Genomic DNA, 20,479 nt, shown 5'->3' on the forward strand with positions numbered 1-20,479 from the left:
TTCTAAATTTTTAAACCAGAAACACACCATCCGCCGAAAGTACCTACCAAGATGGTGGATGCAGTTGCCATGGATGGGATGAATCTTGTACCCAGAAACTTAACAGGAAGTCCACTGAGTTTGAGGTTGAATGATGACGCTGTCACGTGATTCCAATATGTCGTCCTGTGAAAGAGTGTGAGTGACAACCGAAATATTTGGATAAAATTTGGGAACCATTTGATCTGGAAAATTGTTGCGGTGAGCATTTTATTTCACGGTAAACGTTGGCCTCATTAGCTTTAGACTCTGTTGTAAAATTCATGTAGTGATGAACATGGTGGTACGCACAGCCGACAGCGCTGAAACGGAGTGACAGCTCTTGTACTACATGTAGTGGTATCATGCAGTCATGTGAATACGAAATCGAGTGCTGCAAATGTTGTTTTACCTCAAATGAAGGTGAAAAAATGAAGATTGAAAGAATTTTCATTGGCCCTGTTTTAGGATAATATAATGTATCATGTATTGTAGTGGTAGTCAAATGTGCGAGAAGTGATTCGTAGCAGGTTGCATTTCAGCTTCAGCACAGACCCCTGGGACACCTTACGTACATGTATGTCGGGGATTGCAGTTTGGTCTAGACTAGCCCTGAAAGACTCAATTCCTTTCCTTATGCTGGCCTAGAGTGTTGGAGTTTCAAAACTAATAGCGTTAATTTTGTACTCAGTGAAAGTTTAGGCCAACAAGCCTCATGCAAATAAAAGACACTAACCTAAAGACCTGCTTTCCGCAACCAATGCACAGCCACCATATGCCCCTACTGACTTTAGAATAGATTTAATAGAGCCACAAAGGCTCCCACGACAAAGACTCCTCAGCCTGTCAAGCAGCTATGGGCATGTCGTGCTTCATTATGGAGCAGTGGGAAGATCACAGCAGTGGCGGAGTGTGTGCCTTGGGATCCTTCATGGCTATAATAAATCTGTTTAGAGCAAGTGGTGTGGTGGTGCAGTGGATGCAGAAAATAGGTCTTTTGGTTGGTGTCTTTTATTCGCATTAGACTTGTTTGATAAAGAAGATAATCAGGCTAGACTTCATACTTATTTCCAATGGCGCGTTGATCTGAGATTCAGTGGTAATGCTCAAAACAACCCGCTGTAGTGACAGCTTTGACATATTTGACAAGGGCATGTAACTGCATCAGGTTTTTAAATGGAGTGCTCTTTGACGTTGGCTTGGGGCCACCCATGGCCGAACTTAATTTTGTCAAACCTAATGTCAAAGCAATCTTGGATTACCTTTACCTGATTTCAAGGTAACTGAAATGAGTTTGAAAATTGAATGATGTCTTCCTATATTATTATCCTCCCTATATGTACTGGAAACTGTAACTTACATCTACCATATCATACCTCCATTCCATCGAGGTTGGCATTGATCCCGTTAAACTCGATAAGGAAAATTTCATTTACTTCTACGACTCAGATCCATCCTATTTGGTATACACAGAATCTCTGAGTGATGAAGTTCTCAACAGTGTCATTGGCAAATTCATATTCATCTACCAATATTCCAGTCAAAGATTACGATGATGTTTGGGTTGGCAAAATTTTGTTCGGCCAAGAATGACCCCACAGGTAAAAACTTGATGCAATTACCTGCCCTTGTCGAATATGTTCAGGCTGTCAGTACAGCGGGTCACTTTGAGAATGACGAAGGAACCTTGAGGCCCATGCGGCCTAGAAATACTGATGGACATGATCAATGCTGTGCTTAAAGTAAATCAACAGATGGAAGGTTAAGGATTGTAAGTGTGTGCGAGCTTAAGGCTGTGTTGACGTATTTGATGGGTAATTTTTGTCTCAGTTTCTGTCACAAATTGCCACAGTAACGTCAGGGTTTTAATTGGAACATGCTCTGGTGTTAGTTTGGGGCCATCCTTGGCCAAGCAAATTTTCCCAACCCTAAAGTCAGATCAATCTCTGACTATTCAGCTGTTGAAACTGTTGAATTGAGAAGTCAAACCAACGTTCAGCACATTTCATACTCGAAAATATTGTTGTATACATGTATGTGCTGGCAGCTTGAATATTTCTTCCAACAGAGTATATTGTTCAGAATTTAATTTTTTGGTATTTTTGTTCATTTTTTCCTTGAAATATAAGGGTATTGATCATTGGATTTCATCGTCAGCAGTCTATCTTTCAGACAGCTTGAGGTGCAAAGGTAATTTTCCTGCTGGAAGACATAAACAGCTGTCCATGGCTCTATGTACTAAGAAGAGTCCTGTCTAACTAGGCTACTCCCACTCCAAATGGTCTTAGCACATCCAATTGGTCTTGGATCATAAATTGGTCTTAGCACATCATACCTTATTACAAGGAGCCAACACCTCCCATTTTGGGGGCCGTGCTTACACAGCACAATAAATCAGGAGCCTCTCACCAATGCAGTCACAGTGAGTTCAAGTCCAGCTCATGCTAGCTTCCTCTCTGGTCATACATGGAAAGGACAGCAGCAGCCTGCAGATGGTCATGGGTTGTAAGCCTGATTTCCTCCCATCATAATGCTGACTGACAGCGTCTCTATAAGTGAAATATTCTTTAGTACAGTAAAAAACACCAATCAGATTAATAAATAAATTCACCATTTTGACTTCAGTAGCCAACAACCAACACCTTAATCACTTTAGATTTCAACAAATACAGCACAAACATCATGCATCAATGATCTCTGTTGTTGGGTATATGTTATTATTGCTTTGCATTACTGTGCCATTTTTGCCAGGAAAGAGGATAAACTCACAGGGACGGGGTAACTTATAATGCTCTGACAAGAGCCATGTTAAGCTGGTCATATTTTTCTCCAAAGTTCTGGTACAAAACTCAATTTTACTTTTAATTAGAAATATTGAACACTCACTCCTTACCACTAAGAAAAATCCTCTCACATTTTCATGTTATCTTTTCTTTCTGGCGTTTGTGAGCTTATCAGTATGACTTTTCTTAGTGGTACAGGCATGAATACAATTTACGACTATCAGCAGTACTTGATGATGGAGGGTTTGCATTTTTTTTGTTTTAGGATATTGCCCAGAAAATATCCTTCGTGATTTCAACACCCCCCATTTCATATTGTAAGTCTCAATCTCCACTCAAATCAGGGTTACACTTATCTGCATCTTTAATCTATAATAATTTAATGATAGTCAAAGAAAGCTATCATCCTATGTGTTTGTGATCAATTCCATGGGTAAGTGAAATACAGATTTATTTGTGCCAAAATGCTAAACTCCATTTTCAGCTTGCCTGTAATGTAGGGGTCAGCAACAGCATCCAATAACAGTAAAATTAAGCAATATTAAAGTTAGCTCTGGCGATTTTTTCTGACATAGTAAATTAGTACAGCAGTGGGATCCTGCCATTTTAAGCACAGGCCCTTGTTTCAAATTAGTAAATTGTCCATACGTGCCTATGTCATGCTATACCCTATACCCTAGTGATAAATGCAGTTGCATTGTTGTCATGTTTGGGGTTTTGAATCTAACTGTTTGTCGACAAGGCTTGGCATGTCCGGTGAATGGTGCATGTTTCTGTGTTTATTTCTTGGCTTTGTTTTTTGATAAAATCAATCATATTGGCATATCAGGACTTCATAGGTAGCACCGGTGTGTTAGTATTGGATACTGACACAAGTGATGCAGCAATTGGAGGGGTTTTGTCGCAGCGACAGAAAGATGGTTCTGAGTGTGTGCTAGTCTATAGTAGCTGTATGCTACAGTCTGGAGGACTAAACTACTGTGCTACTCGATGTGAAATGTTGGCTTTAGTGACATTAATTGAACATTTCTGATGTTACCGTCTGGGGAAAACGTTCTTTGTGCACACAGATCACATGGCATTTAAATGGCTTCTACACTTCCATGAACCATGTGGACAAGTCGCCAGATGGATAGAAAGACTTCAGGATTATGAATTCCAGATCAAACATCATCCCAGGAGAACCCATGGGAATGCCGATGCGTTATCCAGAAAACCTCATAGAGTAAAGCAGCATGGCGAGTGTCCATCATGTGATCAGATGGACCGAAAACAGTCTAGAGGGAACAGTGTGTCTTGTGCACAAACTTAAAGTTACCAGTAGATGTAGTTTTTCTCAGTTTGAAGACGTCAGACATTGTTAAAGCTCAACAGGATGACCCTGACATAGCATGCATGTTGGAAGCAATTCGTACTGAAGGAAAACCATAGACGGAAGACTCAGGGCATTGCAGTGATTTGACGCGCTCCATTTGGGCAGTTTACGAGTTCCTGGCCATTCATGACGGATGTCTATGCCACAGGTCCACCAATCCATCGGGGGAGGACAACCATCAACTCGTCTTACTAGTGTCCATGATAGAACCAATGCTTGAGAAATTTCATGCCGGGAATGCAGAAAACAGACTCAGGCCTTGCGGAGCCGGGTTTTGCAAATCTTGTGTCACATGTCAAAAGTGCCAATCACCCCCAAAGCAAAACAAAGCATCTGTTCAATAAATTATTACTGGACGTCCAAACCAGAGAGTCCACATCAACATTGTTGGTCCCTTTCCCTTACCACAGTCAAAGAAAGGTAACATCTACATCCTGGTTGCCCCAGACGCCTTTACTAAGTGCCCTGAGGCGTGGCCTATTCGTAATCAGAAGGCAAAGACACGTGGACAAGTACTCTTTAATGAGCGGTTTACAAGATATGGCACACCAGAGACTCTTCATTCTGCAAGGGGGTCGAACTTTGAGTCAGCCATTTTCAAGCAAATGTGCAATATCCTGGACATTTAAAAAAAAACATAACAACAGCCCACTGTCCACAGTGCAATGGGCATGTAGAAAACTTCAACAAGTTCATTAAGTCAATGCTGACAGCTTTGGTTAATGGAAACGGTACAGACTGGGACGAGCACTTGCCCACAAGTCTGATAGCTTTTCGCTCCAGCGTTCAGCTTTGGACTATGGAATCTCCATTTGCGCTTGTGTTCGGTCGGGAAATGAGGTTACCTCTAGGCATTATGTTAACACCGAGAACATCAATGAGACAGTGTTTGCTAATCGTCTGCAAACCAGGTTGGAAACGGCATACAGACTGGGAAGGACAGAACTTGTGACATCCCAGAAGAAACAAAGACAATACTACGATTGGAACTCTAAATATGATACTTACAGAGTGGGTGATGTGATCTGGCTCCGAGACAAACATGTGAAACCAGATGACCCAGCTAAGTTTCGTAAGAAGTGGAAAAAACCATATGAAATCCGAGAAAGACTAAGTGAAGTGACTTACCGTGTTGTCCCAATCACTGGCAGGAGGCAGGCCACTAAAACTGTTCATTTCGTGACATGAAGATGTCGCATTCTTCTGCTGCAACAGTAAAAGAGGTTCCAAGAAAGCTAAAACAAACTTTGAAGAATGCCATGCCACGCAAGTTCACCGAATATGACAGAGTGAATGCAATGAAACTGAAGTACCCTACTTTCATAGAAATTTGGCAGTTGCAGATGGTTCTTCTGACATTACCCAGGAGTCGCAAGGAAATGGCATCAGTACATCTTTGCAGGAGAGAGCAAGGGTTCATCAGATGATGGTTCTGTGTATACGTCAGGTTGTGATAGTGATGGAGAACATATCGTGAAATACAACTTGCATCCTAGACATACTGTATCCCACTCGGTATGACAGAAAGATGTTTGTTTGAACAACTGTCTGTGTTTTACACAGTATGTGAACAAGCTGACACACAAGAAAGACACCTGGATTCAGAAAGGAAAACTCTCGTTAGGCGGAGACTGTTAGGCCGAGAGAATTTAAGATACAGTACATACAGTATAAGCAGACAACCAGTAACCGATGACCAGATGGTGAAAGTGGAAGACAATTTTGCAGACTAAATTTGAAATTACATTCCATAAGACAGCTGGTCTGATATAATTTCATGGTAATTTACATCCAAACGGATTCTTTGTTTACGAATTATGTTACATAATTAAAAACTGATGTTAAATGGAAATGTGACAGTTAAACTTTAAGCTAAAACTTATAGTGATACATTCAAACTGTATAGGTGAGAAAAGTGTGATAAATGCAGATTCATTTGTTGTCATGTTTGGGGTTTTTGGAAGTGAACATGTGTCAACAAGTAAATGGCTTGGTGTGCCTGTTGAATGGTGCATGTTTCTGTATTTATTTCTTGGTTACCAGCTGTAACAGAGATCAGTGACATTATCATAAACTAAATGTGTAATGAGCAAGAGCATTACACCCTACTGCCTAAGCCTTAGGGAAAGTAAAGGTTGGAAATGCCTAAACCCACCTAATACTTGTATGCTGCATGGACTCTGCATTCTGCAAGCAATTTTAACATACATCACGTCCACTGATGCTATCCAGCACATTCTGCCATTTATTTGGCTAGTCCTGTCCCCACACATTTGGCTCATGAAAGAGACATTTCAGCCTGGTATGGGTATTAAACCACTTCTTTTGCAAATCACAGCCATTAGTTTCTTTTATTTAGTTTGCATCTTTACTGACAGCTGTATACATGAACTGGCTTCAACACATTGGGTTCCATATGGAATCTGACCTTTTTAGTCACAAAACAGCAGATTGTTGTTGTATTATGGAATAGTACACTAGGCCTAACTTCTCCTAGTTTCATGGCTCAAAACCCAATCTCATGTCCTGTCATGGCTGCTTGTTGTGTGACAAGGGAGACAATTCAGATGAGGCTTTTTGAGACTGCTACCTCAATGGATAGAAATGACTGTAGTGAGATAGACGTGTGCTTTTTAGCAGACTAATCAAGTCACAGCAGGGCGTATACATAAAATAAAAGTAAATGAGAAACAAAGCAGTCACTGCACCAACATAACGGTATGCCTTGTACTCGTGACCCGACCTACATGTACATGTGCATTTTTGTCAAACTATCTGGAGACGGCTGGTGCCACCTCAGTAACAATGGTATGTGTGACCTGGAAAATTATCAGGTCTACAAACGTTATACTGGGGTGCCATGAAGAGATTTTATATGATACTGTCACAAATGTGGATATTAATTCTGAAGAATACCCAATTTAAGCAATATATATTGCTTTGATACCACCAAACCCCGAATTGTCTTTGTCTGACTCTAGCTTGAATCCCCTCCCCACCTGGTTATGTGTGTTTCTGCTAGGCACACCCTAATGTCCAGATTGAAGAATTGTAATGTTTAGCTAGCTTGGATGTTAATATGTAGGTGTACATATGTTTGTTCTATGTTTACAGGTAAACCAGCTTCACGATGACAGAGTTTTGGCTTATATCTGCCCCTGGGGAGAAGACTTGTCAACAGACCTGGGAGATCCTCAACAATGTTACTGCCAAACAAAATAACCTCTCCATGAACCACAAGTTCAACATTCCTGATCTCAAGGTATCAAGTAATCAGTGTCTTATAGTGTGTTACAACATCAGCTGACAATGCATAAAGAAGATATAATTTACATTTATTGATGAATAAATTGTAGTAGATGACCTAAAATTTTACCCCTGACAAAGTTGGATTCTAAGAGTTTTATTTGAGGAAAAGTGTTTTGAGATGCAAGATACAACATCAGAAGTAATATTTCAAAAAATTAAACCACACTTTTCCTGGTGTAAAATCTACACAGACATGTTAATGTCACATACATTTTGATTTTATTGTAGGTAGGCACGCTGGATGTTCTGGTTGGCTTATCTGATGATCTGGGGAAATTGGATACATATTCTGAAAGGTAGGAGATATTAAGAAATAGACCTCGGAGTATGATTTTTTATGAACTTTAGATATTTCTGGGTTCATCATTGTTGGGATGTTTTGGACGTTCAGTGTCTTGTAAGTAACAGCAGCCATACGCCACTCCATGCACATAGCAAAGGAAGAATTCTCATATGAAGCGACTTGGTAAATGCAATGTTCATTGTGCCATACTGCGTCAAGGAGAGAAATCTTCAAGGGAATTTCCACAAGTATTTCCACTTGAAACAAAGTCTAAACAGGTAAGGGTTAAGCCATGATCGTTCATTCATTTATTCTGCATAAGTACATGAAAAAAACTGATTTTCATATGAGTAGATGATATTGAATGATAGTAGCTGCTATGATACTGAACATTTCAACTGGTGTGGCATGGCTTTGCATATCTTCTCTTTGCCAACTGCATATAAAATAATCTTGAGTCCTATAGATGGCTGACTTAAGCCAGATTTACTGGGCCTTATTCACTCCTTGCCAACTAGGAACCCAGTACATGTAGCAATGATGGAAGTACCATGCAATCACAACTGTTTGAGTTAAACGTTTTTTCTTGACAGCGTCACCCGGAAAATAGCTCAGTATTTGGGCGATGTCCTGGAAGAACAGAGGGACAAGCTACAGGAGAACTTACAGGCTAATGGCGGTGAGTAAAAACTCACATTCAAATACACATCCACATCATCTTCCAAGTATGAAACCATTATCTACCGTTCATTAAGTATTTATTGGTCACAAGCGTAAATCTTTGTATCAGCACTTACGTTAAAACCCTGGATCCTAATAACATGCAATAAACGTTTACCCGTAACAGATGAGTAGTGAACCTCAGAGAAAAATTAATGCTCATGTTGATATTTTACTCTGTCCTATTTCAATTTTCCAAAAATCTTAAAAACTTACATGTATGGTTAATAAATGTTATTTCTTGCAGTTGACCTCGTGACATATTTAACACGTTTTCAATGGGACTTGGCCAAGTATCCCATCAAACAGTCCCTGAAGAATATTTCTGAGATAATTAGTAAGGTAAGGACACCTAGTAATAGTTCAAATGTAACAGCTGAGTTTCTTTTAGTGTAATCTGATATTGTAGAAAGGTACTTTTATTCTCAAAATTAATGTCAGTTGTTTCAACTCATGAGACATTGTTTTAATGTTGAATTCCAAATGAAAGCAGACAAACAAGAATTACTGCTCAGCAGAAATGAAGATAATGGATGTTTTAGACCGTGTCATCCAGCTCACAACAATATTTGCAATGTTTCTGACACACCTTTGTAACATTTAAAGTGTTGTTCAAATTTTGGGAAAGCCGAGCAAAATATTTATACCTTGTGCATGTAGGTAATTGTCCTTCATGTAGACATTCATTTTGAAATTATTTGTAAATTCGATCATGTTAAATAATTTTGTTTTTCTGGTTTAAACATGCTTTCACCGCAGTATGGCTGCAATATGTGCCAAAATGATGTTGAGCCATAATCATTTCATCATTCATTTAAATAATATTGGTGTCTTTTTTGTTTTCAGCAAGTTTCACAGATTGAAGCTGATTTAAGAACGAAGTCAACCTCATATAATAACCTCAAGGGTAATCTGCAATCATTGGAGAGGAAGTCGACGTGAGTTATGTTTTTTTATTTCCAGCCTCATAGGAAACTAATGAGGAACTGGTGAATTTTTCTCTCTCAACAAGCAGGATTGCTGTGACTTAGGACTTACATGTCACAAGTCACATGCTGCCGTCGTATAAGTGAAATATTCTTGAGTACAGCATAAAACACCAATCCAATAAATCAATAAATCACAGGTCACATGTATTGGACATGAAATATGTTGCATGTTGCAGTTTTACCTATGACCTGTATAATCTTACATGTACGTAAGGACAATGTTAAAACTGCGGTAGAATGATAAGGGACGTTTGGACTACTGCAGATATCCCATTGTGGACAATTCTGAAAGTCTCTTCCAACAGCGCTTTATGTGCACAGATAATTTTTCCTTGTATGGATTTCTTGAAATGTGATGTTCTGTTCTGTTCTAAAAATAGTGACATATTTACACCAGCATATATTGGTATTAATCTGTTTGTTGATTAATAGGGGGAGTTTATTGACAAGAAGCCTTGCAGACCTGGTAAAGAAGGAAGACTTCATCCTGGGTTCAGACTATTTGGTCACTCTCATGGTTGTAGTACCAAAGTAAGCAATATTTCTTGCTCTATCATTTAATCACATACCTTGTGTTACTGCTTTTCAGAACAAGGTAACAATTATTTGGACTACATATACATGTAATAAACTTGGGTCCATTATTTAACTTAAAATGCATTTAGAAATATTGAATCCAAGATTACTTTATTTATGGTTTAGAAATTCAGTGTTTATGATTAAAACAGCTTTATTAATGTGCTTATTTTGCCTTCTACTAAATCTTATGTGTATGAGTACCTGAAGAAATTGTGAAATGAGCCATGTCAGGCCAAAAATCCAGGGCCACAGTGGGGAAGTGCCAATAGTGTGTGTACATAAGTACAATAGTGACTAGGGCCAGCTTGCCAATGACTAGCCTTCCTAGCATTATATACACATATTTTAAATGATTATAGCAACTGCACATAGCCCTCTTAGCATTACATACATATAAGCACTATGAATGACTTGGGCATAATGTCATCATGGTGTATGGAGTTACAAGCAGCAGCATGTAGCACTACAGGCAACTAACCTGACAGACTTCACACTGTGTACTCTCAGATGTGGTTACATCTATTCATGGCCGTCTTATGTAAAGAATTCAGCACAAAAACTTTTTGCCTGTCAGAGTTAATAAGATTTAAGTGGCCAAAAAACGCAGGTTGCTTTTCAAGCAAAGGCTCTTAAAGAAGGTGATTTGAACTATTGCAGAGCATATCAACATGACTGGCTGTCAAAATACGAGTCTTTGGCTGACATGGTTGTACCGAGATCCACCAAGTGAGTGTCCATACCCTTTTAACTCATATGTAAGCCACTGAAGTATTTGATGGTATTTTCTACATGTATGCATCTGTGCTATGAGATTACAAAATTGTATAGTGCAGCAGAAGCTTAATGATAAAGCAGGATAGGATTGGTTGTATTCTCCATTTCTGTCAAGGCAAAACAAGTCAAGGATATGTAGCGACAATTTCACGACAGTGAATGTGAAATGCCGGTAATGTGGACTAAGATCACAATCACTCACAGACAAGAACAGTTTTAGGTGGAAATTGGCATAATCTCATTAAGAGTAGTTGTGACGATATTCGGGAAAATAAGATGAAAGTTCTGAATTATTAAGCTTGTTGAACTGTTATAATCCTTTGTGCTTGTGTCTGACAGTCTAAAATAAGGTTATTGAGCTGTTGTAGTGTTGTGTGCCTGTGGTTGACGGCCTGAATTAAGTCATTGAGCTGTTGTAATGCTGTGTGCTTGTGGTTGACAGTCTGAATAAGGTCATTGAGCTGTTGTAATGCTGTGTGCTTGTGTTGATGGTCTGAATAAGGTCATTGAGCTGTTGTAATGCTGTGTGCTTGTGGTTGACAGTCTGAATAAGGTCATTGACTTGTTGTAATCCTTTGTGCTTGTGTCTGAGAGTCTAAATAAGGTTATTGAGTTGATGTAATGCTGTGTGCCTGTGGTTGACGGTCTGAATAAGGTCATTGAGCTGTTGTAATGCTGTGTCCTTGTGTTTGACTGTCTGAATAAGGTCATTGACCTGATGTAATGCTGTGTGCTTGTGTTTGATGGCCTGAATAAGGTCACTGAGCTGTTGTAATGCTGTGTCCTTGTGTTTGACTGTCTGAATAAGGTCATTGACCTGATGTAATGCTGTGTGCTTGTGTCTGACTGTCTGAATAAGGTCATTGAGCTGTTGTAATGCTGTGTGCTTGTGTCTGACGGTCTGAATAAGGTCACTGAGCTGTTGTAATGCTGTGTGCTTGTGTCTGACTGTCTGAATAAGGTCATTGACTTGATGTAATGCTGTGTGCTTGTGTATGACTGTCTGAATAAGGTCATTGAGCTGTTGTAATGCTGTGTGCTTGTGGTTGACAGTCTGAATAAGGTCATTGAGCTGTTGTAATGCTGTGTGCTTGTGTTTGATGGTCTGAGTAAGGTCATTGAGCTGTTGTAATGCTGTGTGCTTGTGGTTGACAGTCTGAATAAGGTCATTGACTTGTTGTAATCCTTTGTGCTTGTGTCTGAGAGTCTAAATAAGGTTATTGAGTTGATGTAATGCTGTGTGCCTGTGGTTGACGGTCTGAATAAGGTCATTGAGCTGTTGTAATGCTGTGTCCTTGTGTTTGACTGTCTGAATAAGGTCATTGACCTGATGTAATGCTGTGTGCTTGTGTTTGATGGCCTGAATAAGGTCACTGAGCTGTTGTAATGCTGTGTCCTTGTGTTTGACTGTCTGAATAAGGTCATTGACCTGATGTAATGCTGTGTGCTTGTGTCTGACTGTCTGAATAAGGTCATTGAGCTGTTGTAATGCTGTGTGCTTGTGTCTGACGGTCTGAATAAGGTCACTGAGCTGTTGTAATGCTGTGTGCTTGTGTCTGACTGTCTGAATAAGGTCATTGACTTGATGTAATGCTGTGTGCTTGTGTATGACTGTCTGAATAAGGTCATTGAGCTGTTGTAATGCTGTGTGCTTGTGGTTGACAGTCTGAATAAGGTCAATGAGCTGTTGTAATGCTGTGTGCTTGTGGTTGACTGTCTGAATAAGGTCATTGAGCTGATGTAATGCTGTGTGCTTGTGGTTGACTGTCTGAATAAGGTCATTGAGCTGTTGTAATGCTGTGTGCTTGTGCCTGACTGTCTGAATAAGGTCATTGAGCTGATGTAATGCTGTGTGCTTGTGTCTGACTGTCTGAAAAAGGTCAATGAGCTGTTGTAATGCTGTGTGCTTGTGGTTGACTGTCTGAATAAGGTCATTGAGCTGATGTAATGCTGTGTGCTTGTGTCTGACTGTCTGAAAAAGGTCATTGAGCTGTTGTAATGCTGTGTGCTTGTGTCGGACTGTCTGAATAAGGTCATTGAGCTGATGTAATGCTGTGTGCTTGTGTCTGACTGTCTGAATAAGGTCATTGACCGGTTGTAATACTGTTTGCTTATGTTTGACAGACTGATCACCGAGGATGGTGAGAACTGCCTGTACACCGTGTCCCTCTTCCAACGGGTCGTGGATGAATACAAACATCACTGTCGAGAAAACAAGTAAGTCACTTGGCTGACCAGCACAGACTTCTATCATCTTTGTACACTACCAATGAGTTACCCAGCACAGTAGCCACATTTCTCCAGAATTACAGGAGTACTACATGCAGTAACTATGTTTTGTACTTTTTGTGGAAATGTTAGGATGCTTCTTTTATATTTCAGGTTTGTGGTGAGAGATTTCACCTACAATGAGGGAGATATTGCAGCAGACAAAAACCAACTTACCAAGTTAGAGGCAGACAAGAAGAAACAGTTTGTAAGTATTCTGATCATAGTAGACATGCATGTCACTTAGATGGCAGATATACACCAGCATATTTATACAAGGTGTAACTGCATTATAACCCTCTGCCTAACGAGGTCATATTTTTGCCAGTATTTACACAAAGTCTTCACACAAAAAGTTATGCACAGATATGAGTAAAACATTGTAATAAATCGGATAAACACGGATAAATCTATTAAATTTGGCGAGGAAACATTTCCTCAGAAGAGAAATTTGCTGGGGCAGAGGTTTGCACTTGTTATTTGATTGGTGTTGAGTGCCATACTCAGGAATTGTTTAGTATTAAGATCTCAGTATGATTCATGGATGGAGGGAACCAGAGTAAATCATTGGCCATTGGCATCTTTGGGAAGTAATGAACAAACTCTCTCACCAGTCAGGCTATGATGTACAGATGTAGAGTATGTTATATACAACGATTCGTGATCTCCAACAAACTCTCCCACCAGTCAGGCTATTATGTACAGATGTAGAGTATGTTATATACAACGATTCGTGATCTCCAACAAACTCTCCCACCAGTCAGGCTGTTATGTACAGATGTAGAGTATGTTATATACAACGATTCGTGATCTCCAACAAACTCTCCCACCAGTCAGGCTGTTATGTACAGATGTAGAGTATGTTATATAGAACGATTCGTGATCTCCAACAAACTCTCCCACCAGTCAGGCTATGATGTACAGATGTAGAGTATGTTATATAGAACGATTCGTGATCTCCAACAAACTCTCCCACCAGTCAGGCTGTGATGTACAGATGTAGAGTATGTTATATAGAACGATTCGTGATCTCCAACAAACTCTCCCACCAGTCAGGCTATGATGTACAGATGTAGAGTATGTTATATAGAACGATTCGTGGTCTCCAACAAACTCTCCCACCAGTCAGGCTATGATGTACAGATGTAGAGTATGTTGTATAGAACGATTCGTGATCTCTGACAAACTCTCCCACCAGTCAGGCTGTTATGTACAGATGTAGAGTATGTTATATAGAACGATTCGTGATCTCCAACAAACTCTCCCACCATTCAGGCTATTATGTACAGATGTAGAGTATGTTATATACAACGATTCTTGATCTCCAACAAACTCTCCCACCATTCAGGCTATGATGTACAGATGTAGAGTATGTTGTATAGAACGATTCGTGATCTCCAACAAACTCTCCCACCAGTCAGGCTGTTATGTACAGATGTAGAGTATGTTATATAGAACGATTCGTGATCTCCAACAAACTCTCCCACCAGTCAGGCTATGATGTACAGATATAGAGTATGTTATATAGAACGATTCGTGATCTCCAACAAACTCTCCCACCAGTCAGGCTGTTATGTACAGATGTAGAGTATGTTATATAGAACGATTCGTGATCTCCAACAAACTCTCCCACCAGTCAGGCTATGATGTACAGATGTAGAGTATGTTGTATAGAACGATTCGTGATCTCCGACAAACTCTCCCACCAGTCAGACTATCATGTACAGATGTAGAGTATGTTATATAGAATGATTCGTGATCTCCAACAAACTCTCCCACCATTCAGGCTGTTATGTACAGATGTAGAGTATGTTATATGGAACGATTCGTGGTCTCCAACAAACTCTCCCACCAGTCAGGCTATGATATACAGATGTAGAGTATGTTGTATAGAACGATTCGTGATCTCCGACAAACTATCCCACCAGTCAGGCTGTTATGTACAGATGTAGAGTATGTTATATACAACGATTCGTGATCTCCAACAAACTCTCCCACCAGTCAGGCTGTGATGTACAGATGTAGAGTATGTTGTATAGAACGATTCGTGATCTCCGACAAACTCTCCCACCAGTCAGGCTATCATGTACAGATGTAGAGTATGTTATATAGAATGATTCGTGATCTCCAACAAACTCTCCCACCAGTCAGGCTATTATGTACAGATGTAGAGTATGTTATATACAACGATTCGTGATCTCCAACAAACTCTCCCACCAGTCAGGCTGTGATGTACAGATGTAGAGTATGTTATATAGAACGATTCGTGATCTCCGACAAACTCTCCCACCAGTCAGGCTATGATGTACAGATGTAGAGTATGTTATATACAACGATTCGTGATCTCCAACAAACTCTCCCACCATTCAGGCTATTATGTACAGATGTAGAGTATGTTATATACAACGATTCGTGATCTCCAACAAACTCTCCCACCAGTCAAGCTGTGATGTACAGATGTAGAGTATGTTATATACAACGATTCGTGATCTCCAACAAACTCTCCCACCAGTCAGGCTGTTATGTACAGATGTAGAGTATGTTATATAGAACGATTCGTGATCTCCAACAAACTCTCCCACCAGTCAGGCTGTTATGTACAGATGTAGAGTATGTTATATACAACGATTCGTGATCTCCAACAAACTCTCCCACCAGTCAGGCTATGATGTACAGATGTAGAGTATGTTATATAGAACGATTCGTGATCTCCAACAAACTCTCCCACCATTCAGGCTGTTATGTACAGATGTAGAGTATGTTATATAGAACGATTCGTGATCTCCAACGAACTCTCCCACCATTCAGGCTGTTATGTACAGATGTAGAGTATGTTATATACAACGATTCGTGATCTCCAACAAACTCTCCCACCATTCAGGCTGTTATGTACAGATGTAGAGTATGTTATATAGAACGATTCGTGATCTCCAACAAACTCTCCCACCATTCAGGCTGTTATGTACAGATGTAGAGTATGTTATATACAACGATTCGTGATCTCCAACAAACTCTCCCACCAGTCAGGCTATGATGTACAGATGTAGAGTATGTTATATACAACGATTCGTGATCTCCAACAAACTCTCCCACCATTCAGGCTGTTATGTACAGATGTAGAGTATGTTATATAGAACGATTCGTGATCTCCAACAAACTCTCCCACCAGTCAGGCTATGATGTACAGATATAGAGTATGTTATATAGAACGATTCGTGATTTCCAACAAACTTCCAGTTAGTGCTCCAAAACAGGCAGACAATCATGGTCAACCATTCAGGTCTGCCAAAACTCTGCAGACAGGATGGTTTACTTCTTTGTGGAAAGAAGATCTCTTGACAGGGAATAACAGGGATATTCCTGTCATAACTCTTTTCTTACAGATTTCTCAGGGAACATTGGCAGTGTTTTTACTTTAAACGTAAAAGAAAGATACAGACCCACTTGCTTCAGTAAACTTCTTACTTGGTGATTCATCATAGCCATGTGCCAAGTATTGGGAGGATTGTTTTTCAAAGCTGTATAGATTTGAGAATTGCCTATAGGGGCTATACTTGTTTGTATGTTAGTGAAAGAATATTTTCAAATGGCTGTAAATTAATATGGACAATGAATAGTGGTCACTTCAAGCTGCAAACAGGTCCCAGAAAAATGTCAGCTTGTCAAGGTGACTTTGTTTATTGACACAAATGTTATCATGAAGGAAAGGACTATTAGAAAAATGTGGACAGTTATAGACACCAAGACACCATACATGTGTTTTTCATGCTTGTTGAACTAAAATAGAAGTAATTATGTGTTCACGTCGCTATTATGGCTTTACTTTTCTCGTTGTTTATCTAGGGTCCTTTGGTGAGATGGCTGAAGGTGAACTTCAGTGAGTGTTTCACAGCCTGGATTCATGTCAAGGCCCTGAGGGTATTTGTAGAGTCTGTGCTCAGGTAAGTCAGCTTAACACTGACCAGTGACCAGATTGATGTGGTCTTCTACTGTCTATGCCTTGTGTGTGTTGTGTAGTTTGTAGTTTCATCAACATGTTTGGTACTTGAAGTATTAGAGCTTATACATGATAACAGTTCATTCTCTTAATGATGCAACAAATGACTTTTTGTGTTGTTAACACTAAGGAATGCTTTGTTTTGTACATTAATCTACTTGTATATAAATTTACCTTGACACAATCATGCAGTGAGGTAATTGTGACTACTGTATAAATGGAAAATAAACAACCTTCATTTGACTTTTTTCATTATTTCAGGTACGGTTTGCCAGTGAATTTCCAGGCTATGATCTTACAGCCATACAAGAAGTCCATGAAGAGGTTAAGGGAAGTTCTAAACCAGTTGTACGGTCACTTGGACAATGCAGGATTGTCTGGCACAGAGGTAAGGGTATCTGGTACAAGTGTAAACTTACCTGAACCAGGTGTTTGGTCACTTGGACAATGCAGGATTGTCTGGCACAGAGGTAAGGGTATCCAGGTGTAAACTTACCTGAATCAGGTGTATGGTCACTTTGACAATACAGGACTGTCTGGCACAGAGGTAAGGGTATCTGGTACAAGTGTAAACTTACCTGAACCAGGTGTTTGGTCACTTGGACAATGCAGGACTGTCTGGCACAGAGGTAAGGGTATCTGGTCCAGGTGTAAGCTTACCTGAACCAAGTGTTTGGTCACTTGGACAATGCAGGACTGTCTGGCAGAGGTAAGGGTATCTGGTCCAGGTGTAAGCTTACCTGAGCCAGGTGTATGGTCACTTTGACAATACAGGACTGTCTGGCACAGAGGTAAGGGTATCTGGTACAGGTGTAAGCTTACCTGAACCAGGTGTTTGGTCTCTTGGACAATGCAAGACTGTCTGGCAGAGGTAAGGGTATCTGGTCCAGGTGTAAGCTTACCTGAGCCAGGTGTTTGGTCACTTGGACAATGCAGGATTGTCTGGCACAGAGGTAAGGGTATCCAGGTGTAAACTTATCTGAACCAGGTGTATGGTCACTTTGACAATACAGGACTGTCTGGCACAGAGGTAAGGGTATCTGGTACAGGTGTAAGCTTACCTGAACTAGGTGTATGGTCACTTTGACAATACAGGACTGTCTGGCACAGAGGTAAGGGTATCTGGTACAAGTGTAAACTTACCTGAACCAGGTGTTTGGTCACTTGGACAATGCAGGACTGTCTGGCAGAGGTAAGGGTATCTGCTCCAGGTGTAAGCTAACCTGAGCCAGGTGTATGGTCACTTTGACAATACAGGACTGTCTGGCACAGAGGTAAGGGTATCTGGTGCAGGTGTAAGCTTACCTGAACCAAGTGTTTGGTCACTTGGACAATGTAGGACTGTCTGGCACAGAGGTAAGGGTATCTGGTACAGGTGTAAGCTTACCTGAACCAGGTGTTTGGTCACTTGGACAATGCAGGACTGTCTGGCACAGAGGTAAGGGTATCTGCTCCAGGTGTAAGCTTACCTGAGCCAGGTGTATGGTCACTTTGACAATACAGGACTGTCTGGCAAAGAGGTGTCTGGTACAGATGTAAGCTTTCCCCCCCCCCCCTACCCCCCAAGAAACCAGCTTTATGGTCACTTGGACAGTGCACATGTAGGTCATGGGATAAATTTCTCCTGAAGAGGGCGTATCAGTCATGTTATGCGAAATCACGCTTTAGAGCGCAATTTGCAGGTTGTAGGATTCACATATGAAACCAGATCATGTTCATGTGTCACTCCTATTTTGAATTAAATTCACATTGAGAAGCAGGATTTCCATTACATGAAGTATATCACCTAAAGAGTGTTTATTTATCTATTTGATTGATGTTTTACACTGTACACAAAAATATTTCACTTATACAACGGCAGCGAGCATTATGGTTCACTGATTACTGGAAGACCTTCCCACATATGGCTGGAGAGGAATCCAGCAAGAGCTAAAAGATTATCAATCTCTTCTAAAATGTCTCCTCTTCACCTCTAAAGCCATACTAAGCTCAGAGGAAACCATCCGTATACTGTCTACATATAGCCCATCTTATTTGATGCAACATTTTCCTTGGAGGTATGAATAATCTGGTAAATAACCAAGCCAAACTGGAGAGGACTCGTCAAAGCCGATTGTTTTAACAGCTTGTATCATTTTTGTTGCAGGCGGGAGTGGAAATCCCAGGACTGAATATTGGAGGCAGCGAGTACTTCCCTTATGTGTATTACAAAATTGGAATAGATTTAATAGAACCCATGAAAGTGTAGCTGTACATCTAGATATGTCTTACTAATACTAGACACTGTAATCAAAGCCAATGTTATCCTTGTTCTGTAGATGCAAGTACATGTAGGTGAGTGCTTACAGAATATAGCAGTATTGGACAAGTTTCCTGAAGACTAGATAGGTAAACCTCTGTAACCCAGACTAGATTCTTACTTACGTGTGTATACCTGCCTGCATGTGGCTTTCTGAGGCACATTCCATATATCACAGAATTTCTATTTATACAAATTTACAAAATACAAATCCGAAAGCAGTGTTCAAATGCAGTGTACCCTTACATTGAGACCATGGAGGTGCAAAAGATAATCTGTTCTTGAAAATTGTAGACATACACAAAAATAAAAAAAAACTTGTTGAAAAGTATAATTTGGGACCATTTGTTCTCCAGGAATTTTAGATTTTCATAAAAAATTGTTAAGCATACACTGTAGGAATATCATCATGAGGTTTAAGAAAAATATTGTACATTCACATTTTCCTAGTGTTAAATTAGCAATTATGTGCCATAAAGACAAAGTTAGTAGAATCTAGTCAGACTTGGGTACTTTTGAAATGGAGTTCGGGCAGCACTCCCAGGAAATTGTCTGTTTTGGCACTTTGTCCAGGAAGTAACAACATGTTAGTGATCATTCTTTTTTATTGAAGATTTCTTTGAAACTATAAAATGAAAATGTTTCTTTAATGGAGTCTTGATTGCCTATGTGATATTTAAAACTGGTGATTACCTAGCTGAGGTTCTTGTGGAATTTTGTGTTTGTAATACCTGAAACTAATGATAATTCACCATAGTTACAAATGCACTGTGCAACATGTTCAGGAAAGGTTGTTTATTGAAAGGTATAAAGTTTGAATTTAGAAGCAAATGTATGAGAAGATTATTCAGAAACAGTTTGGTATTCTCACACCAATAATGCCTGTACATACATGTAGCACATATGTTGTTTGTTATGTACATATTTCAGTTATCATACAGAGCCTATAAATAAAGGGAGTGGATGTTGAAAAGATGATTTTTCAGCTTTATTGAGTAAAACTTTAAGGTCTATAATATTCAAATTAACTACAAATAAAAGTACAGGAGGAGACACATGCAAATATCAGTATAATAATACAGTAT

General features: G+C 39.8%; 1 protein-coding gene across 1 annotated transcript; it reads left to right on the plus strand.

Moving 5' to 3' along the window:
- Positions 1 to 128: 128 nt before the first annotated feature.
- LOC135468602 (V-type proton ATPase subunit C 1-like) lies at positions 129 to 20,383 on the plus strand. Its single transcript, XM_064746944.1, has 13 exons — positions 129 to 240; positions 7,291 to 7,438; positions 7,714 to 7,781; positions 8,362 to 8,447; positions 8,736 to 8,830; positions 9,335 to 9,426; positions 9,910 to 10,008; positions 10,714 to 10,782; positions 12,955 to 13,047; positions 13,213 to 13,306; positions 16,942 to 17,039; positions 17,357 to 17,483; positions 19,242 to 20,383. Exons 2-13 carry the CDS (start codon positions 7,307 to 7,309, stop codon positions 19,341 to 19,343), a joined length of 1,155 nt encoding a protein of 384 aa, XP_064603014.1. The 5' UTR covers positions 129 to 240; positions 7,291 to 7,306; the 3' UTR covers positions 19,344 to 20,383.
- Positions 20,384 to 20,479: the final 96 nt, after the last annotated feature.

Source organism: Liolophura sinensis, chromosome 6, assembly GCF_032854445.1.
Source record: "Liolophura sinensis isolate JHLJ2023 chromosome 6, CUHK_Ljap_v2, whole genome shotgun sequence".
Lineage (NCBI taxonomy): Eukaryota > Metazoa > Mollusca > Polyplacophora > Chitonida > Chitonidae > Liolophura > Liolophura sinensis.

Coding starts and splice junctions, on each gene's coding strand:
- LOC135468602 (XM_064746944.1), top strand. CDS start 7,307: ATGACAGAGTTTTGGCTTATATCTGCCCCTGGGGAGAAGACTTGTCAA. Junction 7,782..8,361: donor TTGGATACATATTCTGAAAG/GTAGGAGATATT, acceptor TTTTCTTGACAG/CGTCACCCGGAAAATAGCTC. Junction 17,484..19,241: donor CAGGATTGTCTGGCACAGAG/GTAAGGGTATCT, acceptor TTTTTGTTGCAG/GCGGGAGTGGAAATCCCAGG.